The sequence below is a fragment of the Rana temporaria genome, chromosome 1 (assembly GCF_905171775.1).
Source record: "Rana temporaria chromosome 1, aRanTem1.1, whole genome shotgun sequence".
Classification (NCBI taxonomy): domain Eukaryota; kingdom Metazoa; phylum Chordata; class Amphibia; order Anura; family Ranidae; genus Rana; species Rana temporaria.
The window spans coordinates 452,856,834-452,875,830 of record NC_053489.1 but is presented as its reverse complement, the minus strand read 5'-3'; the positions used below and the strand labels follow the sequence as shown (position 1 = coordinate 452,875,830).

The 18,997-nt window shown below is 42.8% G+C and overlaps 1 protein-coding gene across 2 annotated transcripts in view; it reads left to right on the top strand.

The window, feature by feature from the left end:
• MTHFD2L (methylenetetrahydrofolate dehydrogenase (NADP+ dependent) 2 like) overlaps positions 1-18,997 on the top strand; it is a 166,749-nt gene that overhangs the window by 97,728 nt on the left and 50,024 nt on the right. For both annotated transcript variants that reach the window (XM_040327750.1, XM_040327748.1), the window contains exons 5-7: positions 2,833-2,985; positions 9,588-9,695; positions 11,350-11,442. In XM_040327750.1, the coding sequence (XP_040183684.1) occupies positions 2,833-2,985; positions 9,588-9,695; positions 11,350-11,442 (354 nt within the window). The remainder of the gene's footprint in view (positions 1-2,832; positions 2,986-9,587; positions 9,696-11,349; positions 11,443-18,997) is intronic.

Genomic DNA, 18,997 nt, shown 5'->3' with positions numbered 1-18,997 from the left:
TGCTTGTGCTTAGAAACTGCTGCATATATTTTTTTAAATCATATGACGTGTAACCACACTTTTTGTGAATGCAGCTATTTTCAAAATTGCAAAGTTCTCATGCATATTATTTGAGGGGCACCTCTATGCTAAACAGCTGTTTGTGAACACAGCCTAGGGACTGTTGTACAAGGCCCAATAAAGCAAACAATATAACTGAACTGAACTTTTAAGTAACAAACAAGTCATACAGTGTATATGGGACCAACAGATAAATCAGAAGGTTTTGTGCCTTTATGATGGGAAGCTGAAGTCTCAGATTCTGCCATTTTCAGTGAGCACATCCTATGTTACAGCATAGCAAACATTCCAGGCCTTCTTTGATGTTGTGAAACTTGGGCCATAACCTCAGTGACGGACATAATTTAGGCATTATAACCTGTTATATCTAATTTTATTGTCCCCTTATTCACTTTGTTTTAACTTGAAAGCATAGGTGTGCACAGCCTATTGCATTAGGGTGTGCACCCCAAAGCCCAAACACACACTACCGATCACTCACAATGTTCATTCAGAAAGTCAAGGGGCAGGTAAATTACTTATTTACCGACCCCTTCCCCACTCCTAAAACATCCCAGCAGCAACAGCCAATAGGAGAGGAGAGAACCTGGCAGTGCTGCGGGGGGAAAGATGGGAGCCAGGGCAGTAGGGGGAATCTGTTCTGCACAGGGTGATTAGGGTGTGCCTGGGCACACCTGGCACACCCTGTGCACACGCCTATGCTTGAAAGTATGCCCAGCCATCTCTAAGCATTGAACAGTGTCATTGCAATACATTACAGGCATTAGGTGACTAGAAACTAGTGCTTAGGCAGTTTACAGAAGAAAAAAGTCAACCCAATTTTTATTCAAGTCATAGATGGGACACTGGTGGACTTCATCAACCACTGTTGCCTTATATCTCTCAGGAACTTCTTAGGTAGGATTGTCCCTTGCTCTGCGCCCAATCCTTCTTTATTCTCCATAATGTAAAGTAAACAAAAACTCCCAAGCAGAAGAGTTATATCTACTCAAACTAGCCACATGAGAGTGATGCTGGGATACATATAGGTAGAGGGCAAAGGAGTAAAAAGGTAAAAAAGGCACTATTATTTCTTTTTTTCTGTATGTATAGTATGTAGTATATTATTATGTATATGCCTGTATATTATTTATTTTAAAATTTCAGATTATCCCGATGTTTAGCAGTTTAGCAAAATACCAGGATAAATTATACCATTCAATCTTTTTTAAGTGTTTTGTAAGACTGAAATGAAAGGGTATTACAAGTATGGCAAATAAAATGAGTGGAAGAGAGTGGAATTAGAGGGTTTGAATGCTAAAAAAACAAACATATTCCAACAACCCTTTATTCTAGCCCTTATACAAGTACCTAATCTCACATACACGATATGCTAGCAGGAAATTAAATTTTTACACTGACAAGGGAACAAAACCTTTTATCATTAAATACCTTAAACTATGCATCATTAATCCATCAAAAAGTTGAATGAGAATGTAGCACTAACCCCCGAAGGGGCTGCTGAATATTTTGGGCAGCATGTTACCTCTATGTCTTCGATGTCCAGGATAGTAGAAGAGAGTTGAAAAAGTTCAAGGTCCACACTTATTTTTTTAAGATTTATTTTTAGAACTTGGTAAGGAAATAAGAAGTGGTTGATGGGGTGGAAGGGTAAACAAGCAGGTTCAGGTGCATAATCTCAGTTCGGAAACATTCCTGTTTCCAGCAAACAGTTATCGTCGCCACTCTAGCCAGAGTGGGTATTGCTCACCCGGATAGGTCCCTCTCACTGGCCTAGCATCCGAAATGGTGCACGGAGTAAAGTTCAGTCTCTGCCACAGACCTTCCTTTACGATGGGACACTTTTTGTCCTGAATCCCCTTAACACAGGATTCAGCACCCGGATCTCTCCCGATTCACTTCTTTAGAACGCTGACAGGCAATCACTATCATGTCTCTCAGTGTATGGTGCATCCTTCGATGAAGTTTCCAGGCCTCCTCCCGAGATACCAGCCTCTTGCATGGTCCTCTCCGGGATAGGTCCTCCCCTGGCTTCCTTCATCAAGCGGCTTCTTCCCTCAAGGACAGACACAGGATCACCTTGAAAGCACAGACTACTGGGCCTACTTAGACAGATCACAACCCCGGACCAACATGGTCCCGGAGCCAGGATTTTAGGGACACACACCCCCGGCCAGGTGGGCCATGAGGTGGTGGGATGACAGACCGACGACCCCGGTCCAGTGGCGCCTGTACCTTAAGTACCCCTCCCCAGCATGCACAGTAAGACAATCACCCCCACTGATTGGCTGCCGAGGGGGACACCCAATACACCCTGACTCTGCTGCTGCTACCATTGACCTGGAGTGGTAATAATACCCCCAGGCGAACATTGGTGGTTACTCCCAGCACAGCCATGGCTGAAACAGAGGCTAAATTTAGTCAAAATTACACATGTCCAAGTCAACTAACACTCAGACCCCCTCTAAATTTAAAGCAGCGCCTGCCCAACAGGAGCAGTCCGCTACAAGAACAAAACTTGTAATATTGCAGCTCATACAGCTGTACCTCCAGTAATGTGGTGTATCTCGTTTAATGAAACAAGTGCAACCAAAGATGTTTCAAGGATATTATGATTGTAAAACAGGGCAGAAATTCAAGACAAAATATGTATCTATACAATAATAGGACCCAAAAAGACCAGTTAGAAAATCTCTGTGCTAGTTAAAGGCACTCAATTTTGCAATGGCACTGACTAAATGATAAAAATGTTTCAATTCAAATTTATTTCAGAACATATCAATGAGCAAGATGTCTGCAATGCTGTTGCTCCAGAAAAAGATGTTGATGGATTTCATATTGTAAACATTGGAAGACTCTGCTTAGATCAGTCATCTATTATTCCTGCTACAGCTGCTGCTGTTTGGGAAATTATTAAAAGAACAGGTAAGATAACAAACAACTCATATATATATATATATACACAGTAAGTAGTGTACAGCTCATTATATTCTTTAATTGAGATAATAACTTAAAGTGACAATAATCTATGGTTTATACAGAAAAAAATATATTGAAGTATGTATTCTTAAAGTGAAATTTAAACTTATACCCTAACTAGCTTTAAAAATTTCCTACTCTACCAACTAACACTAAGGCCGCGTACACACGGTCGATCCATCCGATGAGAACGGTCCGAAGGACCATTGTCATCGGTTAACCGATGAAGCTGACTGATGGTCTGATGTGCCTACACACTATCAGTTAAAAAAACGATTGAGTCCAACGCGGTGACGGAAAACAGTTCAATGCTTCCAAGCATGCGTCGACTTGATTCTGAGCATGCGCATGTTTTTAACCGATGCTTTTGCATACTAATCGTCGGTTTTGACCTATCGGTTAGGCGTCCATCGGTTCAATTTTAAAGCAAGTTCTCTTTTTTTTGACCGAAGGATAACTGACCGATGGGGCCCACACACCATCGGTTTGGACAGGTGAAACGGTCCTTCAGTCCGTTTTCATCGGTTTTGACCGACCGTGTGTACACGGCCTTATGCTGACTATCCTGTGCAAAAAAAGATATATACACTTTTATATTTTCTGGCTCCTCCGGTCTATTTATGTGTTCTCTGTTGTGTCAGCCAGTGGTGGCTGCAGGGCAGAGGAGAGAGGGATTTGACAACAGCTAGTAAAGCATGGAGGGGTGACATCACCCATAGGCTTCAATGGCCTATTCATTGTCAAGGTGGCTATGTTTGTTGACCATGGTCCCACTGTATGAAGGAACATGGCCACCCTGCTGTCTCCAAAAATAGATTATGGACTAATGCCTTGTACACACAATCGAAATATCCGATGGAATCCGTTGATCCCGCTGAGCCGGCAGAAGACAGAGCGGTCCCTGCACACTGTGCAGGGACCGCCCTGTCAGATCTCCGCTCTCCTCTATGGGGAGATCGGATGAACATGGACCGTCTGTCCGTGTTGATCCAATCCGATCCGCAGACGGATATAAAAATAGGATTTTCCTCCGTTTGCAGAAACAGAGCATAGCGGAGACTGATGAGATCGCATGTCAGCGGATGTTCATTCTGCTGACATCCGCAATCCCATAGAGATACATGCATGTCCGTTTTTCATCCGAAAACGGATAGATGAAAAACGGGCATACGGTCCGCAGGTGTGAAAGAGCCCTTAGTGTCAAGCAAGTCTAACTTGTGGAACTCTGGCCAAAACTAAGCAAAAAGTTTTGCTGTCTGTGTTTCCACCAGTAATATTTTTTTCTCAATTGTACCAGTAACCACCTGTCACAACACCAGATAGTGAGGGGAACAGCCCATCAGTTCTTTCCCATGCTAATGCTAATGCATCATACATACTAGGGGGAGTACTACTGGGGGGATCTGTAGTGGAGAAGGATCTGGGGGTTTTAGTTGATCATAAGCTCAATAATGGCATGCAATGCCAAGCTGCGGTTTCCAAAGCGAGCAAAGTCCTTTCTTGTATTAAGAGAGGTATGGACTCCAGAGACAGAGATATAATTTTGCCCCTGTACAAATCATTAGTAAGACCTCATCTGGAATATGCAGTTCAGTTTTGGGCACCAGTTCTCAAAAAGGATATCGGAGAACTGGAGAAAGTGCAGAGAAGAGCAACCAAACTGATAAGAGGCATGGAGGAGCTCAGCTATGAGGAAAGATTAGAAGAACTAAATCTATTCACTCTTGAGAAGAGGAGAATTAGGGGGGATATGATCAACATGTACAAATATATAAGAGGTCCATACAGTGTACTTGGTGTTGAGTTATTCACTTTACGGTCAACACTGAGGACAAGGGGGCACTCTTTACGTCTAGAGGAAAAGAAATTTCAGCTCCAAATACGGAAAGGTTTTTTCACAGTAAGAGCTGTGAAAATGTGGAACAGACTCCCTCCAGAGGTGGCCAGCTCAGTAGATTGCTTTAAGAAAGGCCTGGATTCTTTCCTAAATGTACATAAAATAACTGAGTACTAAGATTTGTAGGTAAAGTTGATCCAGGGTAAATCCGATTGCCTCTCTGGGGATCAGGAAGGAATTTTTTCCCCTGCTGTAGCAAATTGGATCATGCTCTGCTGGGGTTTTTTGCCTTCCTCTGGATCAACTGTGGGTATGGAGTTGGGTGTATGGGATTGTATTGTGTTTTTTATTTTGTTTGTTTATTTTTTTGAGGTTGAACTGGATGGACTTGTGTCTTTTTTCAACCTGACTAACTATGTAACTAACTATGTAAAATGTATTCTTATTAATGTCCTTGTCCCAGGGCCACAGATTAAATCCTTCATCACTCTATCCAAATTACATTTTGACATTAGTTCCACTTTATAGATATTTCATCAGGATCAAGAGAAACCTTTCTAATGTATTGATAGAATCACAAGGCAGAAACTGCCTTCTGTTTTGTTACTGATCATTACAGCCCCTGTAATTACTGAAACTAAAAATCCCTTTAACGATTGGACCAACAATCTATATACACTCAGCTACAGACATGTGTAAGCCTGCATGATCTCTACAGAGGGTGTCATGTAAATGAAATGAAAAGCCCCAGGTCTCACAAGCCAGACTTTTGCTAAAGGGTACACTCTGACATGAATAAAGTATTCCACAACACAGTGCTTGACCCAAGGGTTGCCAAAGAGGTGTTAGCTAACTAGTCTTCATGAAATGGGTAATTACTTTTAACAATGGTAACAATTTGGAATGTGCAATTAAAAGTGCTTCATTTAATGTGTATGCCAAATAAAACAATTTCTCCTTGTTTGGTTTTTACTCATCTGGGGGCTCTGGTAAAGACCCACACTTTCTCTGCTAAAGTCTCTGAATAAAACAGTCGGAAAGTGAGAGTAACATGCTGTTAACATGGATGGAGGAATCTATTAGATTTCTCTCTTTCAGCACGCAGACTGTTGCAATTACGGATAGCTTTGCCTTTCTCCTTGCAAAGTTCTTAAGTTGAACTGTTTATTGAAACACATGTACACGGATAATACTCAGGACAATCCCCCCCTTTGAATTCGGGGCGGGGTAGACTGTCCAATGAGTGGGGACAGCTGTTGGAGGAATTTGCCCCCACCAATTTTACAGCTAATCTACATACATATGCCATAATATCCAAGGCAGACACAATAGAACATTGGAATACAGCCACACACCAAACGGCCCAGGAAAGAGTCCACAACTAAATGAGACAATATACAATATATATATACTGTGTATATATATATACAGTATATATATATATATATATATATATAAACACACAACATTCCAGTGTGGTTGTACAGTGAGTCCGATTACTACAGATCAGACTGGGGTTCTCGGTCACCCTGTGCCCCTATTAGAGACACAGGGTGATTTAGAGACATAGGAGGTGCATGGGGAGCTGAAACAAGGGTTTCCCAATTTCTCCAAGGGATTCTGAGTTCCACAAGCCCTCCGGTCACATCTCTCCCCTTTCGGCAGCAGACTAACACAAGGGGAGACCCCAGATGGGTTAACTCTGAGATTAGTCAGTAGTTCTAGTCCCCCAATTCCGGTATCAAGACAGTACCCCAAATAAATTGTCCCAAACAGAACATTACTTACTCAGCCAACCTCTGCCTCTTCTCCCTGGAGTCCTTTTAGCCTCTGGAGAAAAGACAGGGTAACTGGGCTCACTCCGTCATGCTGTTGGGGATCTGGGATGACTATCCAGCATCACTGGGGTATACAGGTGGAGACTGAAGTCCCACCCACTTTTGGTAGGAGAAAATACCCCAGAGCTTGCAAAGCATGGCTGATATCCTCCTGTCTTAGTGCTGGACCATTTTCTGGGGTTGTGTCAGTGGAGACCGAAGTCCCATCCACTACCACAGGAACTCCCTCTTCTTTTAGTTGAGGGCAGAGGTCAGCAGAACTCTTCTTTGTTGTCAGCTCTTCTGCCGGGTGGAGACCACAGTCCCATCCACCAAGATCAGCTCAAGCTGCAGTTGTGTGCAGGGGACAGTAGCATTCTGCACTGTTAGTGTTTCAGCTGGGGACCCCTTATCATCCACTCCGGCTAACTGTTGGGGAGTGACCTTCACTTTCTCACCATGGGCCCCTGGAACTGCCGCAGATGTAAGGCAGAGGTCTTGGACCCTCTTTCCAGTGGCCAGCGCTTCAGCTGGAGGAGTCTCTTGTAACTCCACAGATGCTTTTGTTGGTGCTGGGCAGAACTCAGTAAAGTTTAGCCCTGATACTAGCTCTTCTGCTGGAGGCTCACCAGGTAATCAGTAGAAATGTCTATCAAATCCCCTGTCTCTGCAACTGGTGTCTGGGGATAGAGGCTCGCCATCTCCTGTCCGTGGAACCCAGAAGATGCTATCGGTACTGGGCAGAGGATAGCAGTGCTCTGCCCTGTTGTCACCATTTCAGCTTTGAGGATGGCAGTCTCCGGATTTTCCACTGCTGATTCTCTGGAATCCTGCTGGACAGGCACATTCCTCCATCCAACCTTGTCTTGGGCAGAAACAGGTTAGTCAAAGTCTGTCAGCACTTGCTGCATCCGCCATAGCTGTGGGGCAGGTGGGCAAAGCACACTGTTACTATGCCACATTGCTGACTCTTCAGACAGGATTTCAGAGCTGTCTGCTGATACTTTCTGAAAGTCCCAGGCAAAGTGAGCCCTGCCCTGGCGCTTAGCAGAGTCTAGCAGCCATCTGTAGGCGATCTCCAACTCCCATTCCTGAATGGCCAGAAACTCTATATCTTCCAGTGCCCAGTGCACTTCCGAGACGTTCAGTATCTCTTCTCTGAAATCCATGATTTTGTGCAACCGCCACTCCAAATCACTCCCAAAGTTATGGTCCCCTGTCAGCTTCACAACAGTCCCAGGCCGCCGTAGCCAAAGCCTTTCGTTGGGCTGTCATCCGCTATCCAAGGGCATGCTTGGGATATATGCCACCAGTGGGCTCTGTAGCTCTCATCCAGCTGCATCTCTCCCCAGACCAGCCGACTTAACTTAGCTGTCTGCTCCTTGTGCAGGTTTTTTCCCAAAAACAGCAACCGCAATCCATACTGCGACCAGTAGCTTTTCTGGTTGGCGGGGAGAACTTTTCCCTGGTGGTGCCGCTCACGTGCTAGCATTTCCTTCCAGAGTTCGCAACGGATAGAATCATACCATCCCAGCAGGACCTGCTCCGATACTGGTCCTCTGTGCTGTATCTGCATCTCTCGCAACCTCCTTCCGAATTCCTCTTCCATGGCAGCTGGTTTATGTACCTCTCCTCTCCTGCTATCCAGACCTTGGATCCAGGTGGAGGTTTGGATGTCCCTGACTACAGGAAGCATCCCACTGCTTGCCACCAATGTAACGAAACGTCCCACCCTTCCAGTCTGAATATAGATATCAGACATTCCAACCGCAGCCAACCACAAATACTTGTTTGGTTGCTCAATATGAAATGTTTATTTAAACACATGTACACAGGTAATACTCTGAACAATCCCTCCCATTCTGGGTGGGGTAGACTGTCCAATAAGCAGGGACAGCTGTTGGAGGATTTCCCCCCCACCACCAATCTCACAGCTAATCTACATACACATCCAATAATATCCAAGGCAGACAGACACAATAGAACATTGGAATACAGCCACACTCCAAATGACCCAGCAAAGAGTCCACAACTAAATGAGACAATATACAATATATATATATATATATATATATATATATATATATATATATATATATATATATATATATATATATATATACACAACATGTCAGTGTGGCTGTACAGTGAGTCCGATTAGTACAGATCAGACTGGGGTTCTCGGTCACCCTGTGCCTCTATTAGAGACACAGGGTAACTTAGGCATAGGAGCTGAAACAAGGGTTTCCCAATTTCTCCAAGGGATCCTGAGTTTCCTCATGTCACAGACCCCTTTTTATACTGAGGTGTTTTACAGGCATTTTTGCGCTAAAAATAGCACCTTAAAAAATGTGCATGTAAACTGCCTCTTCTGCAGCCCCAGTGTGAAAGCCCGAATGCTTTCACACTGGGGTGATGTGCTTGCAGGACAGGAAAAAAAGTCCTGCAAGCAGCATCTTTGGGGCGGTGTGGGAGTGGTGTTTACTCCGCTCCTCCACTGCCCCTGCCCATTGAAATAAATGGGCATCACTGCCGAAGCGCCCGCCAGTGGGCGAATAGCGATGCCATAACTGCGGTAAAGCGCTGCTAAAACTAGCGGTGCTTTACCGCTAACGCCCCCCCACCCATGTGTGAAAGGGGTCTAAATGCATAGAATGCATTAAGATAAAAAACCTTCTGCCTTTACAACCACTTTAATACATAGATTGTACTAAGATAAAAAAAACTGTTCATTTTAAGTTGAACAGTAGTTACTACATTATGGTGTGTATGTAGGGGGAGAAACGTTTGGGAGTAAAAAGAGTGTTTATTTTTTTTGTGCTTTCTTTTTTACACTTTTGCAACACAGTTAAAAACACAAAAAATTTACATTGTGTCTTTTTCTTTTTAAATAGGGATAGAAACATTTGGTAAAAATGTTGTAGTTGCGGGAAGATCAAAAAATGTTGGCATGCCAATTGCTATGCTGTTGCACACAGATGGCAGACATGAGAGACCTGGTGGTAAGTATGATACTTTTCTATAAAAAAAATTTCTGTATTTCAAAGTGGACTAGATGTATTTATGGTCTAGACTGAACACAGAGGGCCAGATTCAGAAAGAATTACGTTGCGCAGCAGCGGCGTAACGTATCCCATTTACGTTACACCGCCGCAGGTTTACAGAGTAAGTGCCTGATTCACAAAGCACTTACCTGTAAACTTGCGGCGGTGTAACGTAAATCCGCTCGGCGCAAGCCCGCCTAATTCAAATGGGGCGGGCACCATTTAAATTAGGCACGTTCCCGCGCCGAGCATACTGCGCATGCTCCATCCGTTAAATTACCCGACGTGCATTGCGCTAAATGACGTCGCAAGGACGTCATTGGTTTGACGTTAACGTAAATGGCGTCCAGCGCCATTCACGGACAACTTATGCAAACGACTTGAAATTTAAAATTTCGACGCGGGAACGTAGGCCATACTTAACATTGCTTAGACCACCTAGGAGGCAGCCTTAACTTTACGACGCGTATCGCTACGGAAACGACGTAAATTTAGATCGACGGGCATCGCGGACGTTCGTGAATCGCCGTAACTAGTCATTTGCATATTCTACGCCGACCGCAATGGCCTCGCCACCTAGCGGCCTGCCTAGAATTGCAGCCTAAGATCCGACGGTGTAACACAAGTTACACCTGTCGGATCTTAGGGCTATCTATGCGTAACTGATTCTACGCCGTCGTATCTCTTCTCTGAATCTGGCCCAGAATGTATTATCTTTTTCAGCTTCAATATCTTTTCTGGTAATGTCTTCGCTGTCCTTACTAGCATAACATGTCCATAAAAATAAATTAAAATACACATTTATAATAACTTAGTCCTGCAGACCCTGTACAGTAAGGCAGTAGTCAATAGGACAGTGGACACTGTCAATAGGGCAGTGGATGGTGTCAGTAGGGAAGTGGGCAGTGTCAGAAGCACAAAGGTTGGTGCCAGTAGGGTATTGGATGGTGTCAGTAGAGCAGAGTTTGATGCCAGTAGTGAATGGTGTCAGTAAGGCAGTGGCCAGTGCAGGTAGGGCAGCTGACAGTGTCACTAGGACAGTGGATGGTGTCAGTAGGGCAGTGAATGGTGTCAGCAGGGCAGTGGAAGGTGTCAGTCAGTAGAGTAGGGGAATGGTGTCAGTATAGCAGTAGATAGTGTTAGTAGGGCAGTGCATAGTGCCTATAGGGCCTTGGATTGTGTCAGTAGGGCAGTGGTCAGTGTCAGTCAGAGCAGTGCACAGTATTAGTAGGGCAGTGGACAGTGCCAGTAAGGCAGATTGTGGTGTCAGTAGAACAGTGGATGGTGTCAGTAGAGCATTGGCTGGTGCCAGTATGGCAGTGGACAGTGTCAGTAGGACAGCAGACAGTGTCAGTAGGGCAGAGGTTGGTGTCAATAGGCCAGTGGATGTGTCAGCAGAGCAGTGGTCGGTGCCAGCAGGGCTGAAGACGGTGCCAGTAAAGCTGTAGACAGTGTCAGTAGGGCAGTGAACGGTGTCAGTAGAGCAGAGGATGATGTCAGTAGGACAGTGGATGGTGTCAGTAGTTTTTTTTTTTTTTTATATTTGATATCCATTCATAGGATAAAAGCATTATGATGAGACTGTATTTATAACTGTATGATTTCTCTTAAGGTGATGCCACTGTAACAATTACCCACAGATATACTCCGAAAGATCTACTGAGGAGACACACTCAACTAGCAGATATTATAATTGTGGCAGCAGGTAAAAGTATTTTCCTTTTACGCTAGTCATGCTATTACTTTTTTTAAGTCCAAAAACAAGCATTACTGAAGAATTGTTTTACAACAGTTTTACAACAGTGTCAATGCATCCGGTCCTAATCAAATGATATAGTCTGATCTGCCAATGCTCACTTTTTCCTTTGCATCCCCCTCTGAAGTTAGTCACATTGGTCTATGCCAGTAGCATGCTGAAGATCCAGATATCACACAGAGTGCAGTGGTCCTTATCTGCAGTGGTTTGACATGTCCACTGCAAAGTGCTCCAGTCAACAGTGCCCACACTCTCTGAGCAAGTATGCACTATTTCATATTTACCAGACAAAAAACATACATTTTTGGTCCTAAACATAACATGCACTCTTTTTCACTTTGGGTGCCAGAGGTTCCTTGTCCTAGCACTGCCTGACACATACTGTATCAGAACATACTTATGTTTCTGGATCATCAAGAACCAATCAACTTGCATAGATGAATTAGAATGAGAGAACAATAATAGCAGCCTAAATAATTCTGTAAGCATAAGTTTCCTTTAATCAGCTTCTAACTAAATCAACCCTAAAGTGTGTGTATGTGTGGCTAAGACATGGACATTTGATTGTAAACTGCCCTAGGGCATGAACTAATGTGAACATATCTAGATAATTTGTTCTTTTGGTGTTATATACATACAGTACCTAAAAACAACCTTTATAATCACTAAAGTAGAACTATGGCCAACCAATAAAAACAATTTGCGCTGCAGCACTTCATCTGTAGATACTGTACAGTTTCCCCCCTGGTCCCTCTGCAAGGTCCCACAAATATTTATTGAGCCCGCCAGTGAAGTCCACCTCATGCAGCTTGCTAGGATAGTGTGGCAACAATGCTACAGTGTTCCTGAATTCAGAAAATAGTTGCCACCCTCATGTAGGCTGTACCTGCTTGCTACACAATCTATGCACAAGTTTGAAACTTTGGAGTAGTTGCTGTTTAGTGTTTTAATGTGTTGTCAAAGTTTTCCCAGATTAAAAATTGTTATGTAAGGGTTTATATGTTACGCACAGTCTCTACACACTTCATCCTAATGATATTTCACAGCTTTTACAAAAACTGTGAGGATCTGGAAGGATCCATTGCTGAAAATATTTTTTTCTGCCAAATAAGGAGATAAGGAGAGCTAGGCATTTATCACCTTTTGAGAACCGCTGGCCGTTCTGCCCAACCATCCCCAAAATCCTAGGAGTCACCATAAACGTTTAATGGTAGGGCAAGCCTAAAAATTATGATAAATATCTGCCAATCCCAAATCCAAATCCAAGAAGTGTCATGAATATAGAGTATATCCTAATATATAAATGACTTGTCACCAGAAGCGTTTAATGGTAGGGCAAGCTCAAAAATTCTGATAAAGATTTTTTAGCAACAATTAATTTATTTGTGGGAATTTGTTAGTTTTAATTCAATATGAATATGCCCTGTGAAATCGATAGAAAATCATCTTCCTATATCATGATAGAATTATCCCAAATATTTTGTATATTTTTTAATAATTAGGGAAATGCTGTCACCAGCTGGACGATCCAAAATTGTGGGCATGGTTTTTCTAATATTTGTTAAAAATAAATACAACTTGTAAAAAAAATAAAAATAAATTGTAATTCTTTTTTATTAGACTGGATTACAAAACAGAACCTCTGGGCATACCCCGACACTAATAAAATCACAATTAAGAAAAGCAAAAAGCAAAAATAAATATATATATATATATATATATATATATATATATATATATATATACATACTGTAACAATAGCTTACTTAACATCCTTGCTAACAACCATTGCTAGCTATTTAGAGATCATAGCAGTTATAGAAGATCAACAAACTGATATAAAGTAGGAGGTTATCCAATGCAGAGGAAGGTCCCTGGGAACTGTCAAGGTGTACCAAGAACTGGCAAAGTTTACGTGGTTTAAAGGGGCAGTAAAATACAATATATTACAGTATTATTTTAGCCTAATGTGGGGTCCCATATTGTAAAACAGTTCCACTTTCCCAGGGTAAGAGGGTGGCTCTTACTCCCCTATGAAGAGTTAGCATCAACAGTATAGGGTGACCCTACAAACACTCCAGATTTTATTGAACTTTTTAGGATGACCCTAAGGGAAGGAGTGGATAAAACCTATGACCTCCAACCAGAATGCACAAATGGAAGAACAATGTTAAACTATGTGAAACAAATCTACTGAAACAGCACCATATCACCAGCAAATTGATGGCACTCCTGGATAAATTCTATGCAGCCTAGAAGGCGTTGGATCATTTGTAATAGGTTAAACTGAGTTAGTTTGTCTCTGGTGGTCACTAGTTGAGCAAGAGGATAGTCCCAAGCATCTTCCCAGTCCTCTCCATCCAGTTCTGCAAACTCCGCCTGCCACCTTTATTGCAAGGAGTCAAGGTCCATATGAATGTAGAAGACTGATAGTGGTTTTCTAAGGGAGGAGTCTCGCAAAAGCGACACCAAATCAGCAGCTAATAGATGGATGAATCATTCTGCCCCAAATTGGGATCAAAAGGAGTGGCAGAGTTGCAGACAGTGGAAGAAATTTGAATTTGGAAGGACATATTGTGCTTTTAAATATTCAAAAGTAGCCAATGAGCCCCTCTCACAGATATTATGTAAATATTTAATACCTCTTGCGGCCCAAATCGAGGGATCTGGGAGAGTCACAAATTCTGGCAACTTGAGGTTATACCATAATTGGTTAAACTATATGGACTTGTGTCTTTTTTTAGCCAGACTAACTGTGTAACTATGTAACTCTATAATGGTGTGTAGGGAGACCAAAAGGCAAAAGCAAAAGGAGCAGCTAGGCAAGTCCTAACAACCATTTGCATTGAGGTAGTAAGAGGCGGGAACACAGCCCGCTCCCTCGGGTATAATAAATTGCAAAGCGTTTCAAATGATCCTGCATAAGCCACCTCTAACATGACAGAGAAATTGGTTTAATTGGATATTAGCCAACTGTGGGCATGGGTAAGAAGAACGTTTAGAAAATATCTATGAAAATCAGGACATGCCAAGCCACCTTGGGTCCATGGTCTACTGAGAATTTGTTTGCCGAACCTGTGTGGATGGGACTGCCATAAAAATGAGCTGATAAAAGAATGAAGCTGGTTAAAAAAAACTCCTCCGTATCCACATTGAGGAATGTCTGAGTGCATATAAGAGTAAAGGGAGCACTTTCTTTTAAAATTACATTCATTGGACAAATAATAGTGAGAGGAAGGTTGCTCCAGGCTCTCAACCTCTGCCTAATGCCCTGTCCCATGGGGTACTAATTAAGCTGACAGTAGTCTCATACTTGTACAGAAATGGGGACACCCAAATATCCTATTAAAGATATCCAAATCAATTGATGGTTTGGGTCCGCCACTCTCCGCGCTCCCGGATCTATGGGGTGAATTTGAGACTTTTGGGAGTTTACTTATAGGGGAAATTAGGAGTCAGTAGCATTTTTATTAAGAGCGTTGTCCCAAGATTTAGAAGAAAGTTTTGAAATTTCTGCCTCATGTTTATTGTTTGAAAAAGTGGAATTCATCATTAATTATAACATAGTTAGAGCTCACAAAAAAAGTGTTTTTCTTTCTCCATCAAATGGCAAATGTGTTTTATAAGATACATTTAAAATTATTTCATATATCTTAAATAAACATTGAATTAAAGTGAATATGGACAATCAATAATGTAGACAAAACTGAAGTGACTTGGTATTACACTGCATACATGGTGCCAAAATAAAAAATATTCCCTTATAGCATAAACTGTAAATTTATGAAAACAAAGATAATAGACAGTGTGGGAACCTCCGTCTTGTTGTTCTTGCCTCCACCAAACATACAGGGGCTGATCCACATACATCTGCGCTGGGCACAGCGTATCTAAGATACGCTACGCCGCTGTAACTTACTTTTAGTTGGTTTGAATCCTCAACGAATCCGCACCATAAGTTACGGCGGCGTAGCGTATCTCTCGCGGCGTAAGGGCGCAGAATTCAAATTTGGCGGGTAGGGGGCGTGTTTCATTTAAATGAAGCGCGTCCCCGCGCCGAACAAACGGCGCATGCGCCGTCCGTAAAAACTCCCAGGGTGTATTGCTCCAAATGACGTCGCAAGGACGTCATTGGTTTTGACGTGAACGTAAATGGCGTTCAGCTACATTCACAGACGACTTACGCAAACGACGTAAAATATTCAAAATTATACGTGGGAACGACGGCCATACTTAACATTGAGTACGCCACCATATAGCAGCTTTAACTATACGCTGGAAAAAGCCGAACAGAAACAACGTAAAAAAATGCGACGGCCGGTCATACGTTCGTGGATCGTCGGAAATAGCTAATTTGCATACTCGACGTGGATTACGACGGGAACGCCACCTAGTGGACGCCGAAAAATTGCATCTTAGATCCAACGGCGTACGAAGACGTACGCCTGTCGGATCTAACCCAGATGCCGTCGTATCTTGTTTTGAGGATTCAAAACAAAGATACAACGCGGGAATTTTGAAATTAATAATTTCTTTGTGGATCTACCCCACAGAGTGCAAACTCACCAGAACCAATTGCTGTCTAACATTTAGAACAGCAAAACTTGTAAATGACTCTCTGTTCCTTCTTCACAAGGGTTGCAAGCAGTATTCCCTGGATATGACTATTCCTCCAATTTTGTGCATGGACATCAGGGATGGACTGGGACAAAAAAGTGGCCCTGAGCTTCAGCAAGACCGGCCCACATTATTTTTCCAAACACACTCAAAAACAGTATATAAACTATACGCAAATTGCGAAAAAAAAACATAAGTAAAAACATTCCAATTTTTTATTTTTATTCTTAATTTAGAAAAAAAAGATGCATTCCAACATTACAAACGCCTTTAGAATGACATGTGTAAGTTACACTCCATTCAATGGCAGGTGTCATAAATAAGAAAAACAGTTATAAATAACATCTTATTTTTAAATATAATATTAACAAGAAACAGTTCAATCAATAACTTAAAAACATAAAAAGACAGCGAAAAATCCACGCTAACATACAATTAACAAGGCAGTATAAAAGAAAAATTAAAACCGCAGAGGTGATCAAATACCACCGAAAGAAAGTTCTATTTGTGGGAATAAAAATGATAACAATTATATAAACAATTGCATTTGGGTACAGTGTTGTTTGACCGCGCAATTGTCATTCAAAGAGTGAGAACGATGAAAGCTGAAAATTGGTCTGGACAGGAGGGGGGTTTAAGTGCCCAGTAAGCAAGTGGTTAAAGAAGAGGACTGCAGCCCAGAGAAGAAGAGCCCTCCACAAGCGTCCTTTTTACCCATTTCCAGGGAGATAACAGCTCAGTGGTGGGTGAGCACCTTAGCAGAGCAGTTATTCCCCAAGCAGTGTGCTGCTGCCAAGACTGCCAGTACTGCCACTGGTCACTGATGAATGAATGTACTGCCACTACGGATGCATTAATGGCTGACCAGTGGCAGTACATTCATTCATCATCAGTGACCATGACCAGCAGTGGCAGTACATTCATTTGTCTGTGACCATGGCCAGTGAATTAATTTGTCTGTGACCGTGGCCAGTAAATTCATAAATCGGTGACCATCATCAGTGCAGGACATGTCACATTATTACATCAGTTACTCTGACCAGTGGCAGACAGTACATCCCCCTCCCCGCCATGCTGCATATTAAAAAAATCTGAATGGCAGTCACAGTTCATAATCTTCATACACATATCACATTATTACATCAGTTACTATGACCAGTGGTGGCAGACAGTACATCCCCCCTCACAGACTGCCATTCAGATTTTTTGAATACGCAGCATGGCGGGGGGGGGGGGGGGTACTGTCTGCCACCACTGGTTATAGTAACTGACCAGTGATGGCAGACAGTACATTTACCCCTGCCATGCTGCATATTAAGAAAATCAAAATGGCAGTCACAGTTCAAAATCTGCATACATCAAACTGCACTGTAGTCAGATGGTTGCATAACATTCCGTATGCATCTCAGCCTAATATGACTTAGTAGTGTTTGTTTCTTAATCTTACTTGTAACTTGTTGAACTTGCTGGCAATGGTGGTGGCACTGACTGTATCGTCGTTCTTGTTCCTCCTCAGCGGCGCTGGCTCCGCCTCCTCTTGGAACTTGAACAGCTGCTCTCCTTGGGCTCGGCTCCTCCCATGCTCCTCCTCCCATACCCTCCGGCCTACGGCCGTGACCCCTGAGATACGTCACGCCGCTGGGAGGGGAGCAGGGCCGCTCTAAACAAAGGAAGTACGGAGGGAAGTGTTGGTGGCACTGGCAGCAGCAGCGTGATGGTTATTGGCTGTTGCCGCCGCCCGGTACGTGCAGATACGTGCAGATAAATAAATACTGAATCACCTAGAGAAACACTGAGAGTGATTGACAGCCGGCCCACTGCCAGTCAGCCCACCGGGAATCTCCCGGTACTCCCGATGGCCAGTCCATTGCTGATGGACATCAAAAGGGAAACTCACTTGCATCCATCTGAGCAGTGAATCACCAATGCCAGAGAAAGAAAGGCTTTTACTGTAGTATTTATTTTTGACAAAAGATTAAAAGATTAAAAGTAGGGTTGAGCAAACCCGAACTGTAAAGTTCGGGTTCGTACCGGACTTTTGGTATCCGGACCCGAACAATTTGCTGTAAGTTCGGGTTCGGTGTTCGGCAATGTAATGGTGCGCTTCAGGGCAGCCAATCAACATTAGTTTAACTCGTCGTGTGACCTAGAAGCCATCACAGCCATGCCTACTAATGACATGGCCAGTGCAGCATGTGACCCAGCCTCTATATAAGCTAGAGGCACACAGCACAGCATGTCACTCTGCTTTAGATAGTGTAGGGAAAGGCTGGCGCTGCTGCTGCTCTGAGGGAGAGAATTAGATAGGAGTCAGACTGTCCTGCTTCAGAAATCAAATTACTCAGCGATCTACATATGTGCAAGTCACTCTACTTTAGATAATTTAGGGAAAGGTTCCTGCCTGGTTTTGCTTTTAGGGAGAGAAAGAGATAGGAGTCAGTCCTGCTTCAGAAATCAAATTAGACCAGCACTGCATATGTTACTGTGAGATATCTGTTTTAGATACTTTTCTTCTATTGTGCTATTCAAAAAACATCCATTTAGGAAAAAAAAAAATTTTTTTTAAGTGTTTCCACCATATCTGTACGTGTGAGATACACCCTTTAGATCAGTGGTTTTCAACCTTCTAGTGCCGTGACCCCTTGATAAAATTTCCCAAGCTGTAGGGACCACTAACAGTGAAATTATTTTGTAGCGTGGGTTGTCGGCACCCAAGGCAAGACAAGTAATTTGTGCCCCTAACCCATGGACATTTAGCGCTCCTTGAGTCCCTTCCACTCATACGGTATTAAATCCCATTATGCTACATTTTGGGATGTACCACTTTTTCTCTTTCTTTCCCTTTTATCTCTCTATCCTAATTAATTTATTTTTCCCATCACTCTCT